The sequence below is a fragment of the Neomonachus schauinslandi genome, chromosome 9 (genome assembly GCF_002201575.2).
Source record: "Neomonachus schauinslandi chromosome 9, ASM220157v2, whole genome shotgun sequence".
Classification (NCBI taxonomy): domain Eukaryota; kingdom Metazoa; phylum Chordata; class Mammalia; order Carnivora; family Phocidae; genus Neomonachus; species Neomonachus schauinslandi.
In genome coordinates this window covers 36102342-36126852 of record NC_058411.1, presented here as the reverse complement: position 1 = coordinate 36126852, position 24511 = coordinate 36102342, and the positions used below count along the sequence as shown (strand labels likewise).

At 39.0% G+C, this 24511-nt stretch overlaps 1 protein-coding gene across 2 annotated transcripts in view; it reads right to left on the bottom strand.

Annotated features, from left to right (window-relative positions):
- The window catches only part of SGPP1 (sphingosine-1-phosphate phosphatase 1), a 34363-nt gene extending 10416 nt beyond the window's left edge, over positions 1-23947 (bottom strand). For both annotated transcript variants that reach the window (XM_021701396.2, XM_044917942.1), the window contains exon 1: positions 23072-23947. In XM_021701396.2, the coding sequence (XP_021557071.1) occupies positions 23072-23767 (696 nt within the window). In that variant the 5' untranslated portion in view covers positions 23768-23947. The remainder of the gene's footprint in view (positions 1-23071) is intronic.
- Between the last annotated feature and the right edge of the window lie 564 nt (positions 23948-24511).

Sequence of the window (24511 nt, the reverse complement as noted above, 5' to 3'; positions counted from 1 at the left end):
AGCCCTGCTTAAGATTCTCTCTCTTCCTCTCCCCCTTCTCCTCCCCCCTTCCCCCCGCCCCCGTTTGTGCTCACTCTCTCCCTCAAAAAAACAAAACTAAACTAAACAAAAACTTTTGCATGACTGAACAAATGAATGAAATCTGGGGTTTCTACACTTTTCATTGTGAGAACTGGCTCATTTTCGTTTCTATAGTAAAGACTTAGTCACTGGCATGCTGCAGAAGAAAAACAGGACATATTTTTCATGGAGCTCCAAAATGAAATACCTCTGGGATAGTGCTTGAATCTGATCCATGTAAGTATCCTTGCTTCCCTGGGGAGGAAGACTGAGCATTATCTCCCTCTCAGTTCCATCAGTGACTGCTATTTGTAGTTTCTGTTGGTACTGCCCCATCTTGTATTCAATATTCATCACCCTGTAATTGGTTTTCCACTTCTGCCCCTCCACTAAAATTTCAAATAGTAACCTTTTTGAGAATAATTGTGGGGGGATACTGGGATCAGAAAGTCATAAAAAGGGAGAAAACATAAAATGTAGACAACTCTTGGTATCAAAGGCACTAGTGTTAAGACTTGGCTTTGAATCTCCTTATATTAGAAGGAAAGTGGAAATGATGGACGGACACAGTGGCAAGTTTGTAAAGGAAGAAGGAAGGGGACACAGTTGAGGCAGTTTATGCCCTATAACTTCAAATTTCTCCGTGAAATTGAAGCCAAGGTGGTTCAATTCAATAAGAATCAACGTGGTTCAGTAAGAAGTGGGGTTGAAAGAAGGGATTTAGTAAGGCTGCAAGAAGAGTGGTAAAGATTTAGTACATAGTTGTTTTGATTTGACTTCTCCACTATATTTGACATAGCCACCACTTTCTTGAGTCTAAATACCCTTGATTTCTACAGTATCACATTCTCCTTCCTCTTTCACCATCTATTTTTTTTTTTTCTGTGTTTCCCACACAAGAGCTTATCTTCCTCTTCTTGTTCCTTAAACACTGACATCAATAAATAAGGATTCTGCCCTTAGCAGTTCTTGGTAGTCTCAGCTTTTCTTATTTTGTAACTACTACTTTGCATGCTGAAGACCTATCCATTTCCTTGTGTTAAGAACTATATGGCCAAGGCCTGCACCTGCACCTTCTACTGCACGTATGTCTCTATGGAGTTAATTAAACCCGCTATACTTCAAACCAATGTCATCATCCTACCACCCAAACTTGTTCCTCCTCTCATATTCCCTATTTCATTTGGAAACCTCATAATCCACATAATAATCTAAATGAGAAACATGAATTATCCTTGATTCCTTCCTTATCCCTCATATTTAACCAATAATCACGTCTGGCTTATTTCACCTTCTAAATATTTCTTGATTCTATCATCTCTTTTCCATTCTCCTTAAACTGTCCTTATTCAGATCCTCATAGTTTCTTTTCTAGGCTCTACCTATTTCTCCAGCCATTCTTCCACATGCATGAGGAACTTGGTTAATGGGGCAGACAGACATATAACTATATAATGAGGTAAGTGCTATGAGAGTACACTAAAAATTCTGAGGGATTCTAAGGGATGGGCACTTAACTTAAAGATGTTAACAAAGTCACCCAGATTAAGTAAGATCCAAGTTGTCCTGAGAGATGAGTAGGATTTAATCTTTAGAAAAAAGAAGTACAGGGCAAAAAAGATAAAAGGCATTGTAGGGGCACCTGGGTGGCTCAGATGGTTAAGCGTCTGCCTTCGGCTCAGGTCATGAACCCAGGGTCCTAGGATCAAGCCCCGCACTGGGCTCCCTGCTAGGCAGGGAGCCTGCTTCTCCCTCTGCCTCTCTCTCTCTGACTCTCATGAATAAATAAATTTAAAAAAAAACATTTAAAAGGCATTGTAAACAGCAGGAACACCATGAACAAAAGGCTTGTGGGCAAGAAATTGGTTTTCTAGGAGATTAAGCTTACACTCTAGCTGGGGGAAGGCACTAAATAGTGAAGATAAAATATTGCAAATTATATGATATTTAAAGATATATAAATTATGTAAGATGTGTTAAGTACTATGTGTTCAAGTGTGTTAAGTACTATGGAGAAATACAAAGAGAACAGGTGTGGAAACAGTAATGTTCATCAAATATTCCTTATGCTCCTCTACATTTTCAGGTTCACTTGCAGTTAGATTGGGACTATGTGACTAGTTTAGCCAATGAGCTGGGGAAAAGGACTTATGCCTCTTTCAATCTTTCTATGATCTCTCTCTTCCTTATAGATGCAACCCTGGAAGACACATGCTGATATGTATCACAAGATAGGCAAAGTTCCATCAGCCTGGGTCCCTAAAGTCCAGATGGTTTCACTGGTGAATTTTACCAAACATTTTTAAAAATTTTAATATCAACCTTAGGGAACACTTCCTAACTCATTCGTGAGGCCATTATTACCCTGCTATCAAAACCAGACAAAAACATCACAAGAAAACTACAGACCAATATCCCTTGTAAATACAGGTGCAAAAATCTTCTACAAAATATTAGCAAACCAAATCCAACAGCTCATTAAAAGTATTATACACCATGATGTATGGTGTGGCATTTATCCCCGAAATGCAAGGGTGGTTCCACAAAGAAAAATCAATGTAATACATCACACTAATAGAATTAAGAAAAAAATACCCATGATCATCTGTCATAATAAAAGCACTCAAGGGGCGCCTGGGTGGCTCAGTCGTTAAGCGTCTGCCTTCGGCTCAGGTCGTGATCCCAGGGTCCTGGGATCGAGCCCCACATCGGGCTCCCTGCACCGCGGGGAAGCCTGCCTCTCCCTCTCCTACTCCCCCTGCTTGTGTTCCCTCTCTCGCTGTGTCTCTCTCTGTCAAATAAATAAATAAATAAAATCTTTAAAAATAAATAAATAAATAAAATAAAAGCACTCAAAAAACTAGGAAAGAAGGGAATTTCTTCAACATGATAAAGGGCATTTATGAACTACCTAAAGATAACATACTTAATGGTGACAGACTAAAAGGTTTCTCCTCAAGATGAGAAAGACATCTACCTCTCACTGCTGCTGTCTAACACTGTATTATAAGTTCTAGGCAGAACAGTTAGGCTAGAAAAAGAAATAAAAGACATCTAAATTGGAAAGGACAAAGTAAAACTATCTCTACTTACAGATAACATGATTGTAAAAAAAAAAAAAGAAAAAGAAAATCACAAAAGAATCCACAAAAAACCACTAGAGTTAATAAATGAATTCAGCAAAGTTGCAGGGTACAAGATCAACACACACAAATCAGTTCTGTTTCTGTATACCAGCACTGAACAATCTGAAAAGGAATTTAAGAAAATTCGATTTACGATAGCATCCAAAAGGATAAAATACCTAGTAATAAATTTAACCCAGTAAGTAAAAGACTAGTACACTGAAAGCTATAAAACATTAATGGAAGAAGTAACAGACCTTATCTTTGACATGGGATATATTTACGCATTAGGATATAGTAGATATTATCATATTCTCTATATGTAATATACGTATATATGTAATATATGTACATATGTAAAAATACTAGTATTTATTTTAATTATTGTCTCTTTCCTCAAGAATGTAAGTTCCAGGGCGCCTGGGTGGCTCAGTCGTTAAGCGTCTGCCTTCGGCTCAGGTCATGATCCCAGGGTGCTGGGATCGAGTCCCACATCGGGCTCCCTGCTCGGCAAGAAGCCTGCTTCTCCCTCTCCCATTCCCCCTGCTTGTGTTCCTGCTCTTGCTATCTCTCTCTCTGTCAAATAAATAAATAAAATCTTAAAAAAAAAAAAAAGTCATCACTGGATGTGGAATTATAATAAATGCTTTAAAAAAAAAAATAAAGAATGTAAGTTCCATGGGGGCAGAAACTTGAATCTGTTTTGCTCACTGCTGTATTATCAGTGACTACAACAGTGTCTACATATAGTAGGCAGTCAATAAATACTTGCTAAACGAAGTAAACATAAGCCTTCAGCCTCGGAAGGATATCAGTCTTACCTTATCAAATTCATGATAACCTTGGGGTCAAAGGCCTGGCCTCAAACCTGGGCCACCTTAACCTTTAGTTCTAAGAGCATCTCTGGAATCCATCACAATAAATTGCAATCTGAAAATCCTTTTGAGTAAACTTAGGGAATTTCCAATGCTTGTTTTATTTTATTTATTTATTTATTCATTTATTTTTTACTCAAAGTATACTGATTTATTTTTTTTAACAAGTGTAAGATCTTTTATTAACATGTAATGTATTATTTGTTTCAGGGGTACAGGTCTGTGATTCATCAGTCTTACACAATTCACAGCGCTCATCATAGTACTTCCCATCCCCAGTGTCCATCACCCATCCCTCCCACCCCCTTCCACTCCAGCAACCCTCAGTTTGTTTCCTGAGATTAAGAGTCTCTTATGGTTTGTCTCCCTCTCTGGTTTCCTCTTGTTTCATTTTCCCCCTCCCTTCCCCTATGATCCTGTGTCTTGTTTCTCAAATTCCTCATATCAGTGAGATCATATACTTGTCTTTCTCTGATTGACTTATTTCGCTTAGCATAATACCTTCTAGTTCCATCCACGTCGTTGCAAATGGCAAGATTTTTTTTTTTTTTTTGATGGCTGTCCAATGTTTGTTTTAGAATAAACATTGTTAGGTAAGGATTCTGTAGCTTAAGCTTTTAAAACTATACACTTTCTAAAAGTAACCAAATTGTATAGAAATAAAAACCATTTCCTATAATAGCACATTATGAACTATATTTTGTATACTAAAAGCAAAACAAAGCAAAAAACTTAATCATAATAGCATGTTTTCCTTCATAGTACTTTCCACACTGGTAGGCTAGTGTGGTGTATAATAATACATGGGTTCAAAAAGGAAAAACAAAAACTGACCCATATGCAGTCATTTACTGTACACATTAAGATAAATATGTGAACTAAAACATTTTCAGCTCAATCTATCCTTTTGACCTATTCATATATGGTGTCAACTTACTGTTTCTTTCGAACTCTGAAGTTACAAAGTATCAATTTAGCAACAGAATTCATCAAGTAAATATTAATTATAATTTTAAGTATATTTTTTATTAAAAACCACAATAAGGAAAGTATTGTTTTTTGTTTTTGTTTTGTTTTTATTTGACAGAGAGAGACGCAGCGAGAGAGGGAACACAAGCAGGGGGAGTGGGAGAGGAAGAAACAGGCTTCCCGCCGAGCAGGGAGCCCAACGCCCAAGGACCCTGGGATCACGACCTGAGCCGAAGGCAGACGCTTAACGACTGAGTCACCCAGGCGCCCAGGAAAGTATGGGTGGTTCAGTTGTTAAGCGTCTGCCTTTGGCTCAGGTCGTGATCCCAGGGAAGTCGGGCTCCCTGTTCTGCTCAGTGGGGAGTCTGCTTCTCCCTCTCCCACGCCCCATGCCTGTGTTCCCTCTCTCCCTGTCAAATAAATAAATAAAATCTTAAAAAAAAAAAAAGGAAAGTACTGTTTATTACCATCCTATTTGATGTAGACTTAGGTTAACAAACTAGGATCTCTTTCCCAATTTCTGTTACAGGGAAGGGATTTGTGAAAAAGAAAGAGAAGGACTACATGTTTTAGCTTGTATCATTTTACAGCTGTGGGCAGGCAGACCACAGCTTTCCAGATAGTTAAGATGAACAATAAATTCCTGATTCTCTCTGTGGAAACCAGAGTAGAAACAAGAGAAGCTTAATAAATTCAGTTTTCCAGGCAGTTATCAATTCATTCATTCATTCATTCCAATTCTAATCTATCAAAGAAATTTTTATCTAATTGTCTCTTGGATAATGTAGCCCTATCTGCTACAAGGCCCCAGAGAATTTCTCCAGTGTCTAATACGGATTCTGTGGAGATTTGTTTTTTAAAAAATTCCTATTCAAATCTCTAGGGTTGGGAGCAAATTTAGCCTGGGGTAGCAACAGCTCTTATAGAGCTGCTTCAGCACTGGGGAGGAGGGGCAATTAAGTACAGTAATTTTCAAAATGCAAAAGGCATTGTAATAGAAAACTCAAATTGTCTTCTCCACATTGGCAAATTTAGCAATTCTGTAAGAGCCCTAGTTTCTATTTTTTAAAAAGTCATCTTCCTCTTTTCCTCTGCAATAACAATCTAACCAACCTTTCTCTCACTTCTGATACACACATATTTGCAATTGTTCTGTCCTCCACTTGACTGTAACTCTCTACTAATTCCTACCCACCCCAATCCTTTACTTGACAAATAAACTGGCTGGATTTTTTAAAGCCAAAATTCATTTCTAGGAAGATGTTAGAAGAAATAAATGTGGATTTGTTCTTTACTTAAGTGTTAATAGATTAAATAATTTTACTTCACATACAATTTACTGTGTACCAGGCACTGTTTTAAGAGCTTTATAAATATTCATTTAATCATCAGAACAACCCTATGGGGTAGATTTCTAATTTAAATGAAACTGAGTCAAAGAGAGGTCCAAGATTAAACAGGTATTAAGTTATGGAGCTGAGATTCAAACACTGAAAGTCTAATTTCCCAAATCTAAGCTCTTAACCACTATACTAAGCTGTCCTTCATGTATAGTGTGTTGTTTAATTCCTTGTATCCCTAGGATCAAGCAGATTATCTCTCAGATATTTTTTATTTAGGTTTTTCTTAGAATGGAGGCTAGGTACAACTTAATTAGAGGTAGAAGGGAACTTAAAGATATTAATTCCACTCTCCTCTCTTTAGAGATGAAGAAACAGACCCAGTGATGCTAAATAACACTTAGTCATCCAGTGGCCTATTCTGATGCCTTTTCCAATTTACCATGCTTGTTACTTTATACTTTTATCACTATACAAATAGGTAATAATTTTAAGTTTGGTAGGGGTTCCTAGTTTTTATTTTCTTTTTCTTAGAGAATGTTGAGCTTTACTTGCTGAATTTATGTTATTTCCTCTAATAAGAAAGTTTTTACTTAAATCTTTAGGTCTTATCAAAAAAACTGAAAGAAAAATTTACAAGTCCTTCACATTATTTTCAAATTAGAAAAAATTTACCCAACGGAAAACAGATCACATGACCTTCTTGATGCTTTTAATTTCGTACCATGATCTAATCTTTTCATTGCACAGCCTATTACGGGAACACTTATTTAAACATTCCCTTCAGTTATTCTACCAAATGGTTTTATTCTTACTGATATGCTTTCCTTATTAACTCTTTATCACACAGAATCAGAATTAGTTTTTATTTTTATTATTTATTTATTTTAAAGATTTTATTTATTTGACAGAGAGAGATAGCGAGAGCAGAAGACAAGCAGGGGGAGTGGGAGAGGGAGAAGCAGGCTTCCGGCAGAGCAGGGAGCCTGACGTGGGGCTCGATCCCAGGACCCTAGGATCGTGACCTGAGCCGAAGGCAGACGCTTAACAACTGAGCCACTCAGGCGCCCCAGAATTAGTTTTTATATTGTGTCATTTGTCATTCACATTGAGTCAATAAAATGACTTGCAATTAAAGCAATGACAAAAACTGTCTTCAGTAGAATTTAAAATTTTCATAGTAATTTAAATATGGCAGGCACCAGAAAAGAATTATATTTTGATTTCAAGAAAGGGATAGTGTATATGTAAACAACAGATGACAAGGATACCACATTAATGATATATCTGCCTTGTTCTCTCATACACTGCTAATGGAATAAAAATTGATGCAACCTTTCTGGAAAGCATTTGTCCATACATAAAAGGGCTCTAAGTGTTCATATATGCTGACACAGTGATCTCTCTCCTAAAATTCTATACCAAAGACACAGAAATGTGGGACAAGGATTCATATATAAAAATGTTTATTGTGAAATTATATATACAACAATGAACAAATCAATATTGGTTATAATGTAGTAGTTTAAAATAATGGTTTTATTGGCCCTAGCCATTTACTATATGCATTTATTGGGACTCTAAAAAATGTAAATAATAGGAACTGAATTATGTAGAGAAAAAGAGATGTATTATAAGGATACAGAGTATCTCACTGAGCCCTAAGGCAAAAGGAAGCTAAGCTTCAAGAAGAAACTGGAACTATAAACTAAGCAGTCACAGGACCCTCTCTTCTTCTTACATATCCACTTCATCTTTTTCTGTGTGGCAGCTTTTCTGCTTTTTAGTCCACATGGTAAATGGAGGTTTTTCAATTTATTCTTCAGTGAGGAAACCTGCCCAAACTCAGTACCTGTTCTCAATTTCTGATGGACAAGATTGCATAGACAAAATATTTGCCTTAAAGGTGAGGGACTCTTCGAGGGTTGTGAGCTAGGTTGACTCCCCAAAGGTGCCTGCTTCTTCAGATGTGGGACAATGGGCTACTTTCATAATTTCTTTGAATCAGTTTCCTCATCTATAAATGGAGATAACAGTATCTGTAGTAAGGGTAATATTATAATATAAAAGCTATTTTGCAAGAATATGAATGTGTTTCATTCATTAAGAATGTCTTCTACCTTGTCTGAGGAAAGCCGTATCCTCCAGAGCAACTGGGAAGGCCCAGGCTTTGGGTGAATGCACTCACCTCTGCCTCTACACTTCTTCCAGCCTCTAACCTCCAGGTCCTGGGCCAGAGCTGTGGCCTCCAGCCCAGCCATCCCTCCTGCAGACCAGCTGTCCCCACAGCCCACGTCCTGCTGTCCTGCCCATTTCTCCTGCCTAATGGAGTTTTGTGAATTTGGGAGTTTTTCCATAAACTGACCCTTCTATTAGTAGAGCCTTTAGGATATTTTTGTTAGAAACTAGGACCTTCCTTCAGCTCTGAACAGCTTTTTTCCTCAATTCCAATCCAAAGATTTATGTACCTTTCTAGTTGACTGAAATTTGTGGGTGGCTTCCTCCCCTTTGCTATTCTACATTCTTAGTCCTATGCTAGCTTTATGTCTCAGAAATGGTGAGATGTACATCAGTCCAATAAAATATTAAAAAAAAAAAGAATGTTTTCTAGAGGGGTGCCTGGGTGGTTCAGTTGGCTAAGTATCCAACTCTTGATTTCGGATCAGGTCATGCTCTTGGGGTCATGGGATCAAGTCCCACATGGGGCTCTCCACTCAGCAGGGAATCTGCTTCTCTCCCCCCCCCCCCCCGCCTCTCCCCCCTGCTCGCATGCTTTCTATCTCTCAAATAAATAAATCTTTAAAAAAAAATGTTTTCTAGGAATTTTTACTGATAGAGAAAAAATATTATAGTTCTCCAGAGAAACAAAACCAGTAAGATGTATATATACACATATATGGAGAAAGATTCATTGCAAGGAATTGCCTCTATTATTGGATTTATTTTAAGGATCATGGAGGCTACAAATACAAAATCTGCAGGGTAGGCCAGTGGACTGAAGAGCCAGGAAAGAGTTGATGTAGCTCAAGTCCAAAGACAGCAGGTGAGCAGGATTCCCTCTTCCTGGGGGGAAAACAGTCTTTTTTTCTCTTTTAATTGATTGGATAAAACCCCATCAATTAAGATAATCTCAAAGATACATACTGATTGAAATGTTAATAACCATCTAAAAAGGTTTTTTTTTTTAAGATTTTTATTTTTATTTTTTTTAAAGATTTTATTTATTTATTTGAGACAGAGAGAATGAGAGAGACAGAGAGCACATGAGAGGGGGGAGGGTCAGAGGGAGAAGCAGGCTCCCTGCCGAGCAGGGAGCCCGATGCGGGACTCGATCCCTGGACTCCAGGATCATGACCTGAGCTGAAGGCAGTCGCCTAACCAACTGAGCCACCCAGGCGCCCTTTTTTTTTTTTAAGATTTTAAAAAATTTCTCAGAGGGCGCGCGCACACAAGCAGGGGAAGCACACAAGCAGGGGAAGCGGCAGGTAGCGGGAGAAGCAGGCTCCCCTCTGAGCAAGGAGCCTGATGCGGGGCTCAATCTCAGGACCCTGGTATCATGACCTAAGCTGAAGACAGATGCTTAACTGACTGAGCCCACCCAGGCGTCCCTAAAAAATATCTTCACAGAAACAAGTATGATAGTGGTTGCCCAAAAATCTGGGTATCGTGGCCTAGCCAAGTGACATATAAAATTAACTATCACACATTATATTAAATAAAAAAATAAACACCATATACAATATGGTTGCAATTATTTTCAAATTGTAAGGAAATACCAAAAATTAACATTAGGTTTTTTCTATTTTTATTTTACAAGTCTTCTATAAAACTCAGTACTTCTCTTGTTTGTCCTTTTAGCAGCATTTAACAATATTAATTAGGGGTGCCTGGGTGGTTCGGCAGGATAAGCGGCTGACTTTGGCTCAAGTCATGATCACAGGGTCTTGAGATCAAGCCCTGAGTCAGGCTCCCCACTCAGCAGGGAGTCTGCTTGTCCCTCTTCCTCTGCTCCTAACTCCCAGTTCATGCTCTCTCTCAAATAACTAAATAAAATCTTCAAAACAAGCAAACAAAAAAAACAGTATTAACTACTAGACTTTTCTAGAAACACTCTTTTACTTGTAGCCTCCCTTTATATTCTTTTTATGATACTGTCCAATTTACACTCCTCTTTTCTGCAAACATCCTTGCTAGCCCCAGCAGTGTGGCCCAGGAGACATGTTAATACTGTATGACCCTGCTCTTTTGACTACAGCTATTGGATCAGGCATGGACACTTGGCCCTAGAGCAGCAAATCCACTGGCTGGACTGAGCTGTAATATTAGATTCTTTTTCCTAATCATAATTTGAATGAAAGTCAGTCAGTCTCTGTTTTATGTTTGAAATTGGAATAATGTAGAAGTAGGGGTAAGGCTGACATACGCATGCCAAAGCAGAAGAAGAAGGAAACATGAGAGACCATGCAACCCCAAGAAACAAAGATGGACGGCACTGCCTTTAGTTCTGATAGCATTCCAGAGGCCTGGCTCCACTCCCTCAGGAAGCCTGGCAGCACTTTCTTGATTTTGACTTCCATAGGAAGATACTCATTCTAGTCCTCAAATAAATTTCCTTTTTTTTTTCTTAAGCTAGTACAAATGGGTTACTAGAACCCCTACACACAAACACAGACACACACACACAGAGCCCTAGTTAGACAATCCCCAAGATATCTTCTTACCTCTCAAACTGCTACTTGTCAGATTCTGTTTCAGGTTCTTTTTACCCTATCCATTCCTTAAATGTTAATGTCTTTAAAGGTTTTTTCCTTAGACCTTCTGTTATTCTCACTATATGTACTCTACAAGGGCAGTACCATCCATTCTCATCATTCATTCTGCACATATATGTTGATACTAAACCTGTCTAGGTCTCTTTCTCTCTCTCTCTCTTTTTTTAATTTAAAGTCAATTAACTAACATACAGTACATCATTAGTTTCAGATGTAGTGTTCAATAATTCATCAGTTGCATGTAACACCCAGTGCTCATCACATCCTGTGCCCTCCTTAATGGCCATCATGCAATTACCCCATCCTTCCACCCACATCCCCTCCAGCAACCCTCAGTTTGTTTCCTAGAGTTGAGAGTCTCTCATGGTTTTTCTCCTTCACTGATGACTTCCCATTCCATTTTCCCTCTCTTCCCCTATGATCCTCTGTGTTGTTTCTTATATTCCACGTATAAGTAAAATCATATAATTGTCTTTCTTTGATTGACTTATTTCGCCCAGCATAAAACCCTCCAGTTCCATCCACGTCAATATAAATAGTAAGTATTCATCCTTTCTGATGGCTGAGAAATATTCCATTGTGTGTGTGTGTGTGTGTGTGTGTATACACATCTTCTTTATCCATCTGTCCAAGTTACATCTGTCGATGGACATCTTGGCTCTTTCCACAGTTTGGCTGTTGTGAACATTGCTGCTATAAACAGTGGGGTACAGGTGCCCATTTGGATCAATACATTTGTATCTTTGGGGTAAATATGTCTAGGTCTCTTCCACGTGTAGAACTGCTTCCCAGATAGTTCTGTCTTACAGACACCTCAAATTCAATATACCTAAAACAGAATTCTGCTCCATACTCCTGCTCCTTTCCGCAAATCTCACCTGCTTTCCATATTTTGTGTTTCTACAAATCAAACTACTATTTCTCATCTTTCCAAATAGGAAATCTGGGAATAATCCTTTACTCCTGTTTTTCTTCCTTACTGCCATTTGCAATTAATCACCATGTCTTCTCAATTCTACTTCTAAATATCTCCCAAATGTATCCATTTCTTTCTACTCCCACTGACACTATCTAGGTCAGGGGCCAGCAGAGTTGTTTTTATAAAGAGCCAAACAGTAACTATTTTGGGCTTTGTGGATTATACAGTCAGTGTCAGTTACTCAGCTCTGCTGCTGTAGCGCAAGAGCACCACACACAATATAGATAGAAATGAATAGACATGGCTGTGTTTCAATAAAGTTTTATCAAGAGCCACTAAAATTATTAATTTCATATAATTCACACATGTCACAAAATATTCTTGTGGCTTTTTTCAATTGTATTTAAATTATATTTAAAATGTAAAAAAACCAGAGCGCCTGGGTGGCTCAGTCGTTAAGCATCTGCCTTCGGCTCAGGTCATGATCTCAGGGTCCTGGGATCGAGCCCCGCATTGGGCTCCCTGCTCGGCGGGAAGCCTGCTTCTCCCTCTCCCACTCCCCCTGCTCATGTTCCCTCTCTCACTGTGCCTCTCTCTGTCAAATAAATAAATCAAATCTTTAAAAATAAATAAAATCAGGCAGCTGGCCTCTGTTTGTAGTCTCTTGATCTAGGTCTCCCATCTTCTCTCCCTTGAACTGGTGGAGTAACATCGTACTTGGTCTGATTTCCCTGCCTCCAGTCTTACTGCTCTCTAGTCCATTTTCCATACTATAGACACAGCCTTCCTAAAACAATCTAATCTCCCCGAGCAAACAGTCCATATTTTGGGGGTTTTACCCTATCTGTAGGGCTTATGTTATTGGCTAGTACTTACTAGAAATGAAATGATTGTATTTGTGGAATTTAATGTCATTACCTTTATTAAAGCTTTTTAGTCAAAAAGAAAAAAATGTATACTTGCAACAGAAGAAATAAACTTGTCATAGTTCTCAGTTGATATGATTTTTTAATAAAGAACAAATGAGATTATACATATAAGTTATTAAGTTAATGGAGAGTTGAAAAAAGTTGTTGCATATATGATCAATGCATAAAAATCAAGCATGTTTCTATCTTCCAGCCACAAAAAGTTACAATATTTGATTTTTAACAAGATATCATTTATAACAATGACAAAAAATACAAGGTAACTACAAATAAATCTAACAGAAGATATACTTGATTTATATGGAGAATGAAATACATTTAAGAAAACCTAAATAAATAAGACTTACCATATTCCCAGATAACATCAGTATTGTAAGGCTATCAATTCTCTCCACATTAATTTATAAATTCATTGTAATTTCAATAAAAGTCCAGAGTTTTTTATAGAAATTAAAGAGTTCATTCTAAAATGTATATTGAAAGCAAATACTCAAAAATAGCCAAGACAATCTTTTTTTTTTTTTTTAAGATTTTATTTATTTATTTGAGACAGTGAGAATGAGAGAGAGAGAGAGAGCACATGAGAGGGGGAAGGGTCAGAGGGAGAAGCAGACTCCCCGCTGAGCAGGGAGCCCGATGCCGGACTCATCCTGAGACTCCAGGATCATGACGTGAGCCGAAAGCAGTCGCTCAACCAACTGAGCCACCCAGGCGCCCCTAGCCAGGACAATCTTGAAGAACATGGTAGAGAACTTTCGTAAATAATACTTATTCTAAAGCAATTAAAGCATGACAATGATATTGATAAAGAGACACATAAAGAGACCAGTGAAACACAATGGAGAACCTCAGAATCACACCCACACACATATGGAAACTTGATATATAACCTAAGTGGCATTACAGATAAGTGGAGAAAGGATGAACTATTCAAAAATGGAATTAGGTCAATTAATTATCAGTGTGAAAAAAATTACATCAGATCCATATCTCACAATATATTCAAAACCAACTAAAGTTAGATCAAAGATTTAAACATGAAAGTACTATTTTATCTTTCCAATAAAAAAATAGCAAAAGGATTTTGCTTTTAGAACTAGAAAAACAGCCCTGAAATAAATAATACATTATATGTTAATAAAAAAATTTAAAAAAAAAGAACTAGAAAAACAAAATCTAAAGTACATACAGAAAACTGTATAAACAAGTGAAAACAGCAAGAATAAGTAAAAATATAAAGCTACAATAAATATAATAGTATGGAACTTGCACACAAATATCAGATGTATCAATTCTAAGTAAAAATATGAATATAGACCCAAGTATATACCTATATTTAATATATGATAAAAGTGACAGTTCAAGTCAGTAGGGGAAAATGGACTATTCAATAAATGGTACTATGGGGGAATATCAAGTTAGATTCCTTCCTCAAAGCAAGAGATGGTTAAAAGACTTAAGCATAAAAAAACAATCACAGAAGTACTATAAGAAACCATGGTAGAAGGCTATTCTAAATATTATACAAAACCATGAAACAAAAGATACCTAAAAAGAAAATCATTCTCCTTGGAAAAAAAAAGTAGGAAGAGAAGTAATAATTTAGGAAAGCATATTTCTAAATCACACATGGACAAAAGGCAAATTTGACCACAATATAAAGGGCTTCAAAAACCAGTAAGTAGGGCGCCTGGGTGGCTCAGATGGTTAAGCATCTGCCTTCGGCTCAGGTCATGATCTCAGGGTCCTGGGATCGAGTCCCGCATCGGGCTCCCTGCTCCTTGGGAGCCTGTTTCTCCCTCTGCCTTTCTCTCTCGCTCTGTCTCTCATGAATTTAAAAAAAAAAAAAAAATCTTTAAAAAAAAACCAGTAAGTAACCCAAGAGAAACAAAAACATATGTCCATGCAAAAACTTATACAAAACTATCCATAGCAACATTATTCAAAATAACCAAAAAGTAAAACCAAATGTCTTTCAACAGATGAAAGGATAAATAAAATGTTATATATCCATCTGATGGAACAGTACTTGGCAATAAAAAGGAATGAAAGGAATGAAGTACTGATACATGCTATAATATGGATGAATCTTAAAATATGCTAAGTGAAAGAAGCCAGCAACAGACTACATATTGTATGCTTCCATTTATATGAAATGTCCGGAGTAGGCAAATCTATAGAGACATAAAATGGATTAGTGATTGTCTAGGGTTGCCTAGGAATTGGGGGTGGAGGGGGGGAATAGGGTGTGACTACTATGGGTATGGGGTTCCTGTGGGTGGTGATGAAAATATTCTAAAATTGATTGTGGTGATGGCTGCATAACTATGAATACATCAAAAGCCACCAAACTGCATATTTTAAACGGGTGAATTGTATATGAATTACATCCCAATAAGTTTTTTAATATAAAAAACAAAAAACAGTAAGTAGAGGTGAGAGGATTTCTGTCCATAAAGGATTAACTGTTATAATAACAGCTGTTCCACTGTAAACAGCCAGAAAACTAGACAAATTATATAAAACAACCATTTTCATATACTGGAAAACAAGCAGCACAGAACTGTAATTCAGGAGAAAAGGGAAACAAATGAGATGAGCCTTATGATTGCCCCAACTTGCTGCTGGAGGCAGTTTCCAGGCTGTAGCATGGGAGGAGGAACCAAAACAAAGTCTAGCAGTCTCACTGAACTAAGGGGAAAAAGAGCGGAATTCGCAGAGGCCAAAGCAGCCATTAATTTGCAGGACAGAACACTAGAGAGAGGAATCCACACAGAGAATGAGCCCCAAAGATCTGTAGGGGGTCTCTGCAAATTGTTTGCCGAGTACTAATATGTGCATGCATGGGGTGGAAGTCCACCAGGCTGGGGAAAATAGTAGGCCAAACAATTCCCAAAGTTCACATAGGCCCGGAACTGCTTTCCCACTAGGCAGAGTACTAAGGGAACGGGGCAGTCTTTATAAGGTTATTACCTGGAGAGCCTGGCTGACTTATTCCGTATATCATGCAGACCTTAGCAGTGAAGCCAAATTAACTCTAGACTATGGTTATTCTGGACCCTCTCTAGCAAGCTTAAACTGACAAGTAATTTAACTGTAACCACGATCAAGTCTGACACTATTTAAAGGAATAAACAAAATCTAAAACTATAAAAATTACTAAGCAAAGAAGCTGGAGAATATGATCCATAAGCAGGAAAAATATTAGAATCACACAAAGATGACAAAGATGATGGAATTAATGGATAAGAACCTTAAAACAGCTATTAAAATCTTATACTAAAGAATGTAAAAGAAAATAGGAACATAATGAGTGGAAAAATGGAAGATTTTTTTTTTTAAAGATTTTATTTATTTATTTGACAGAGAGAGACATGGTGAGAGAGCGAATACAAGCAGGGGGAGTGGGAGAGGGAGAAGCAGGCTTCCCGCAGAGCAGGGAGCCCGATGCGGGGCTCAATCCCAGGACCCTGGGATCATGACCTGAGCCGAAGGCAGATGCTAAATGACTGAGCCACCCAGGTGCCCCTGGAAGATTTAAAAAACACCCAATTAGAGCTTCTAGATATAAAATATACAGTATCTGAAACTATATCCCATCCTATTTGAGGAGTTTACCAGAAAATCAGACACTGAAGATCAGTGAACTTGAAGTCATAGCAATAGAAACGGTCCAAAATGAAGCACAGAGAACAAAAACACTGCAATCATCATCATCGTCATTGCATCAGTGATCTGTGAGTGGCAGTGTTAAACAATTTAACATACATGAAACTGAAGTTCCAAAACAGGAGGAGATGGTAGAAGAGGGGAGAAAAAAAATTTCTAGAAATGCTGGAACATTATACAAAAATAATAATAATAATGTATTATGTATTGTGAGTTTTATAACATATGTAGATATAAAATGTATGACAACAATAATAGAAAGGAGGGGAGAGGGAAAAATCGAAGTATACTCTTGTAAGGTTCTTATGCTATACTTGAAGTGGTATAACATTATTTGAAGGTACAGCAACAGTTTTAAAAAAAAGAAAACCCCAAAAAGAATAGTTAAAAAAGAAAAATCAGTAAGTAAAATGCCAGCAAACTAATAGAAAAAAAATATGAGAAAGGTTTGAATAGGCAGTACTGGAATAGTCAACTTACTAAATAAATTATGCTACATTAATATATTGGAGCAGGGGCGCCTGGGTGGCTCAGTCAGTTAAGCGTCCAACTCTTGATTTCGGCTTAGGTTATGATCCCAGGGTTCTGGGATCAATCCCTGTGTCGGGCTCCTCGCTCAGCAGCAAGTCTGCTTGAGATTCTCTCTCCCCTCTGCCCCTCCCCCTGCTCTCACTCTCTCTAAAATAAATAAATAAGGGGCACCTGGGTGGCTCAGTTGGTTAAGCGTCTGCCTTCGGCTCAGGTCATCATCCCGGGGTCCTGGGATTGAGCCCTGCATCGGACTCCCTGCTCAGCCTGCTTGAGCCTGCTTCTCCCTCTCCCACTCCCCCTGCTTGTGCTCTCTCTCTCTCTGTCAAATAAATAAGTACAATCTTTAAATAAATAAATACATTCATACATGCATACATACATAAATCCTAAAAATATATATATGTATATTGGAGCATAATGTAAATGTGAAAAAATTACATAGCTCTATATAATATGGAAAGTGCTAATATGGAAAGGCAATATAATATAGTAGCATAATGTAATTTTGCAGCCAAACTGGGTTTGAATCCAGGCTCTATTATGTACTTGCAGAGTCATTTGGAGCAAATTACTTAAGTTCCTACCAGCTCAGTTTCTTCTGCAAACCAGTGATAATACTCATAGGATTTTATGGGGATCAAAAGAATTGTCATGTAAAGCATTTAAAACAACAATATATTAAGCACAAAGTTAGTATTCATTAACTGTTGGGTAAAAGAAAAGGAAAAGCTTTCCACAATATATATCTAAATGAGAAAAGGAGGGTCCAGAACAGTATAGTATATTACCATTTTATGAAAAATAAACTATATAGATGTATGTCTACAACAGTAAAGACTCTCTAGAAGGCTAAACAAGAAACTTGTAACAATGAATCCTCTGGAATAGAGATTCTGGTAGCTGTGGAACAGAAAAAGAAAAGAAATGCACTCTCTTCTTCATATTTTTATGTAAATATTAAATTTTCTATGAAGTATTCCCCATTCAAACAAATAAATGTAATTAATTTTAAATCAAGAATTAATAATAAGCACTTATAAAATCAGGAAAATGTGCATTTCCAAACACAAGTATGACACTAGGTAAAAAGAAATCAAAGAGCAAACCAATTTGATTTTTTAATAAACTGTTTCTTCCCACAATTACTAGTGATCAGTTTCCACTGGCTCTTGCAGCCTTTTCTAATCTTTGTCATTTGTGACCCACTTTTGTAGCTCTTCTTGTCTTCCTTTTATCTTTTCATGATCTCAGATATCTTTATTATCTATAATAGACTATATTTTAATAAAATATCTTATGTGCTTTTCTTTTCCAAAGCTCTTATGTTTATGGCATTTTTTATTTATATTAGGAAGACAGAGGGAAAGGAAGGCTGAGAAAATCAGCACTGATTTCAGTCAACAACTTAATATATGTTTAAAACACAAATATTTGTGGATATTGCATATGTATATACGTACACATTATTTTCTCAAGGCATATAAAAACTGTTTCTGTAGTTTAAGACAATCCTATCTATTTCAAAAATATTTGTTATAGCAAAGATTCTTTAAAAATCACATAGCGTGATTTGAAGAGTTTTCTGCATAAGCTCTGGAGTCTGTAAGATTTAAATTTGCCCTCTGAGACTTACCTAGAGCTATGTTACTTTGTCAAGTTACTTAACCTACCTCTCTTAGTTTCCTGATCTATAAACTTGTATTAATAGTAGAACCAAACACTGGGATGTTTTGGGGCACCTGGGTGGCTCAGTCGTTAAGCCTTCGGCTTAGGTCATGATCCCAGGGTCCTGGGATCAAGCCCCACATCGGGCTCCCTGCTCAGCAGGAAGCCTGCTTCTCCCTCTCCCACTCCCCCTGCTTGTGTTCCCCCTTTCACAGTCTCTCTCTGTCAATAAATAAATAAAATTGTTTTTTTTTTTTTTTTTTTTTAAATTTTATTTCTTTATTTGAGAGAGAGAGAATGAGAGACAGAGAGCACGAGAGGGAAGAGGGCAGAGGGAGAAGCAGACCCCCTGCTGAGCAGGGAGCCCGATGCGGGACTCGATCCCGGGACTCCAGGATCATGACCTGAGCCGAAGGCAGTCGCTTAACCAACTGAGCCACCCAGGCGCCCCAATAAATAAAATTGTTTTAAGAGTAGACTAAATCAGGTAATAGACCTTTCAAAAAATGTCTGACCTCGGGCGCCTGGGTGGCTCAGTTGGTTAAGCGACAGCCTTCGGCTCAGGTCATGATCCTGGAGTCCCGGGATCGAGTCCCGCGTCGGGCTCCCTGCTCGGCGAGGAGCCTGCTTCTCTCTCTGACCCTCCCCCCTCTCATGTACTCTCTCTCATTCTCGCTCTCTCAAATAAATAAATAAAATCTTTAAAATAAAAAAAAAAAGTCTGACCTCTACTAAGACCTTCATAATGTTAATAATGTTAATAATAGAATTACTATTATTATTATTAAAATTAGTGAGAGGATATAGACTAGTTGAGAATGGGTTTGGCTATAAAGTGTGTGATGACAATTTTTTTTAATGAAATTAATCTAAAACTTTCTTAATGTTATTAAATCAGGTATATAATTAGAACTTATTATATGCCATAATATTTAAAAATTAAGAATTTTTATTTTTTGAAAGAACATGAAAAAATAAATACAAAAGGAGTGCTTTATTTTTAATTTTTGATTATTCTTCAAAGGACTATGTTCTTAATACCTGCTCCCTATTTCTTATTTTTTCCCAATTCAGGCTACAAAAGATTCCAACAAATAATATGAGAGCAATAATTATTATCCTGGCTAATGGATCAAGTTAATACCTGGAGAAATGCCATAGGTTTTCTATCTTGCATCACCATGAAAAAAAATTCTCCTAGTATCAAATAACCGCTTGGCGTCATACTGTTCTGATCTCTCTTTTGATATTATAACATACCTTAAAAAGATTCAAAGACTGGAATTGCAAAAAAGGTGAGACAACAATGTTGGAGAAATATAAAATATATTTTAAGGATCAATAATTATTTTTACTGGAAGGGTTTAAGAAAGTACATTTTTTTTCCTCAAAAATCTTTGGGAAACTTCAGTAAAATACACTACACCCTCACTTAGCTAGCTAATGGATCAGAATCTCTGAAAGTAACGTGCAGAAACCCACACTTTAAACAAGCCCCAAGTAATGTTTTTTGTCTATGGTCATTTTAAGAACAAATGAGGACTAATGAAACAGAAGGGGTTAATTAAAAAGGCTCTGTGTAGGAGGTGAATCTTGAGCAGATTTCAAGTAGGAACATTAAGTGGCAGGGAGGAGTTCAGTAGTTAACTCCACATCAAAGGGATGGTATGTGAGATAACTCTGCTTGCAGAGCTGTTTCAGCATCCTAGGCATACAGAAGTAACCACACTTGGCCTGAATAAGCTGTAGGGGCCCAGCAGATGGACAGGACTGTCGACCAAAACTACTATTAGAAAAACACCAGGCTTTCATTGTCTAATTCTTATCCCAAGTTTCTAATATATTTTTTTAAGATTTTATTTGAGAGAGAATGAACACAAGCGTGGGGAGGGGCAGAGGGAGAAACAGACTCCCCAGTGACCAGGGAGCCCCATGCGGGACTTGATCCCAGGACCCTGGGATCATGACCTCAACCAAAGGCAGATGCTTAAACCAACTGAGCCACCCAGGCGCCCCTCCAATATTTTTTTTCATTACCCATTCTGGAAATATAAGCCTCCAAAGTACAACAATACAAACACAGAGAACAGGACCAAAACAACTTAAGCAAAGGAAGGTACTTTTGTTTTCAGTTCATAACAAGGACTTTTAAAAAGTAAAAAGGTAAAAAAGTCATTTTGGTTTTTATACTAGATTATTAGAAACATTTATAAACAGGACTTCCATACAAGGGAGGCTTTCTTCTATAACAGCTAACCAAAAGATTAAACAATTATTCAAATTTAGAAGTTTACTCAAATTTAGAGTAAAAATATGTAAACTAAGAAATTTAAACTAATTTTTACAAGATTAATTCTAATAGGTCAGTTTCCACTCTGTAAAATGATAGTTTGAGAGTAGGTGATTTCTATAGTCCTGTTTAGTTCAATTTCTAAAACTGAATGATCTACAAATTCCTCAGACTTTGGATTAAATATATTAGATTGTTCAAAAACTATAATGTAAATAAATAAAAAAAACACTATAATGTAAGCTTATCCTGATAATTCAAATAACCCTGAAATGTTAGAATACTAATATCTACAATCCATAAATAATCAGCAGTACTGTTTTCAGACTTCCTGTTAGCATGTGTTCTGAATAAATGATGAACAAAAAATAACTTCTCTCTTACTTGGACTTCTAATATTAACAGCATGCAACACAGCTACTCACTGAGGAGTTATAAAAGGCCCTACAGTAATAGAATCCTGAAAGTCTCATGAAAATAAGAGAAACATCATTAGCTAACTAGTAAATATCATGCCAAACATAACTCAATGACAATCTTAAATTTGAAATATTTAGATTAAATAAAATTTGGGATCTTTATCTATCCTTCAAAAAAGGCAGTACTACTTTACAATCGGAATAGCCTCTATATCTCCTTTGGCTAAATAGGAAGGAAAAAAAAAAACTGTCCATTGTACTCTTCTCTCATAATTCTGTCATTCTTACCCTGCACATTATATATTTTCCATGTTACTGTAAGAGAGATGCACTGCACAGAAGTGCCCATGGGGACAAGATTTTATCTATACTGGAATTAAATCTGGAATGAGTAAGCTTATCATAATGGAGTTTTACACAGAATTGAGTATTTCTCAATGTAAGATGATTTTGTGCTCTAACAGAAAAAACAAATCGAATAAGTCTAATTCTTTAGAGTCTCCATAATTACTAACTTTATTCTTAAATTAAGGGACTGGTCTGCAGGAGGAACAAAGCTCCTTACAATTTAAAAGATAAAACAAGACAGCAGTCTAAGAATAAATTTTGCTTCCATAGAAAAGAATTAGTTTTCAAACCCAAGTAACATTTATGGACCATGAAAAAGTGAGAAATGGGAGGCCAAAAGAAGTAGGCAAAATATAAAATGTTTACCATTAAAAACTCATCCCTGATTGTCAGGCTGGCCCTGCTGTCATACATGTCAATTTTACAAACCCACTAGTCTGACAAAGAACCCTAATTTTAAGAAAAACTTTAAAAGTATTTAAAGCTAATGCAACAGTAATGCTGTAGTAGCTCAACAACTGATACTACAGATCAGTGATTCAGAAGATAAATTTTGTGTCTATCAGCAAATTAGCAACCACACCCCTTAAAAAAAGAACTCAGGCTGTGTTCCATTAACTTCCATAAATAGCGGCTTTCGTTTAAAATTCATTACTTCATTGCCTAGAATGACCATGTTTGTTTTGGAATTACACTACGGTTTTATAAACACTGTCTCGGAGTAAAGCTAAAAAGACTACCCAAGCCTGAAACAGAATTAGTTTGGGGGAAGGCACCGGATATTATGGTGAAAGTGGGTCTTAGTTACCTAACGATTAAGTATAAGAACATTATAATTAATTACAATTATATTCTGTGCATCACAAGAATTAAAACCGTTTAAAAACTTAACCAAAGCCCAATGATAATGTTACTCCACGAATAGCGTTTCCTTTGGGTTTAGAATATAGTTTGACAGCTAAGTCTCTAGGTTTCCCCCGATCACTTAATTTTTTTAAACCTAGGAAGGGCCTGTTCGCGGGGGGCTGTGAAAACCCGTGGAAAGAGAGGTTTGGAAGGGGAAACGGCCAAGTTAAAGTAACTGAGCGGAGTGAAGAGAACTCCGGGTTCTCCGCCGGAGAACTCCCCCAGGCACAGCAGGCGAGGAGAGGGAAACTTACCTGCCAGCGGCCATAGGTGAGGAGGACCATGGAGATGGGGATGGCGGTGCCGGACATGGCATGGGTGGAGGGCATGCTGTACTCAGAGTTGTAGAAAACCTCCAACTTGACCACGGGCGGCGAGGCGGGCCGCGGCCAGCGGATGATGTCTTTGGTGCACTGGCCCAGGTACATGACCAGCACCCAGATGACCACGAGCCTCCGGCCCACCAGGGGGTCCAGGTTCCAGATCCAGAAGGGGAAGAACAGGATGTAAAAGAGTTCGTTGCCCAGTTCCGTGCCGAAGCAGAACAGGTAGTAGAGCGGCCAGTTGCTCACGTGGGCCAGCTCGCCCTCCTCGCCCGTCAGCGAGTTGCGGCGCAGGGCCCCCACGCGCCGCGGCAAGGCCGGGCCCAGCTCGGTCGCCAGCCCGTTCCGCACGCCGTTGGGGGCGCCGCCGCCGCCGGGCTTGGCGGGACACTGATTGCGGTCGCTTCCGGGCGGCTGGGGGCCTGCGGACGCCCCTGGCTGCTGCTCTCGGCGCCGGGCGTCTCCCGCGAGGGGCGCCTCCGCCTTCTCATCCCCCCTCGGATCGGTGGCGGGCGCGGCGGAGCGGCGCGGAAGCGCTTCCACCCCGCACAGCCGCTGGAAACGGGCCACTTTCTGCGGCTCCTGCAGCCAGCCAGCCAGCTGGGCCAGGCGCTGCCTCAGCGACATGATAACGGGACCCGGGCGGCCCGTGGATGGGAGGACGTCGGCGGCGGAAGGACGGGCCGGCTCCCAGCGCAGCCTCGAACCGTCCCCGCGCGCCTGGCCAGCGGCAGCGGCGCCCAGCTGGACCGGTCGGCTCTGCCGAGTGACGGCGCCACAGGCCGCAGCGGCCCCCGCGCGCCCCTCCCAGGCCGCGCGCGCTCCACCACAGCCCGCGGCCTCCACGCGCCGGCGCGCGCAGCGCCCCGCCCCCCACTGCCGTTCGGGGAGAGGCCGGGCCGCGCGGGGCCGCCCCGAGAGCATCCGCAGGCGCCTGGGTGCTGAGGCTCGGCGGGGCGGCTGCCTGGAGGTTCGCCGTCACCTCCACCAGGCGTCGCGGCGCTGGGCCGGCGGGCGGACGTTGCCCGCCCCCCTTCTGCAGCTTCAGCCCTCGTTACCCTCCGGCTGTGGTGCCGGCTTCCCTCTGACGAGCGTTGACTCGGAAAGGCCACGATCCTGGTGCCGGCGTCCGCAATGCGAGTAGCCAAGCGCCCGGACATCCTGCTGGCACAGAATCAAATGTTTAATGGTGAATGAAGGCGAAATAACCACCATGGGTTCGGAAACGTTCCATTCAAGTAATCACAAGTAATTACAGAGCTGTCTCTGACGATTGATGTCCTGAAAGCCACGTGCCAACTGACCAATGGTGGTAAGGCTAGATGTAGGTCCCAGGACAATACTGTGCCATTGATCAAATAAGAGATCACA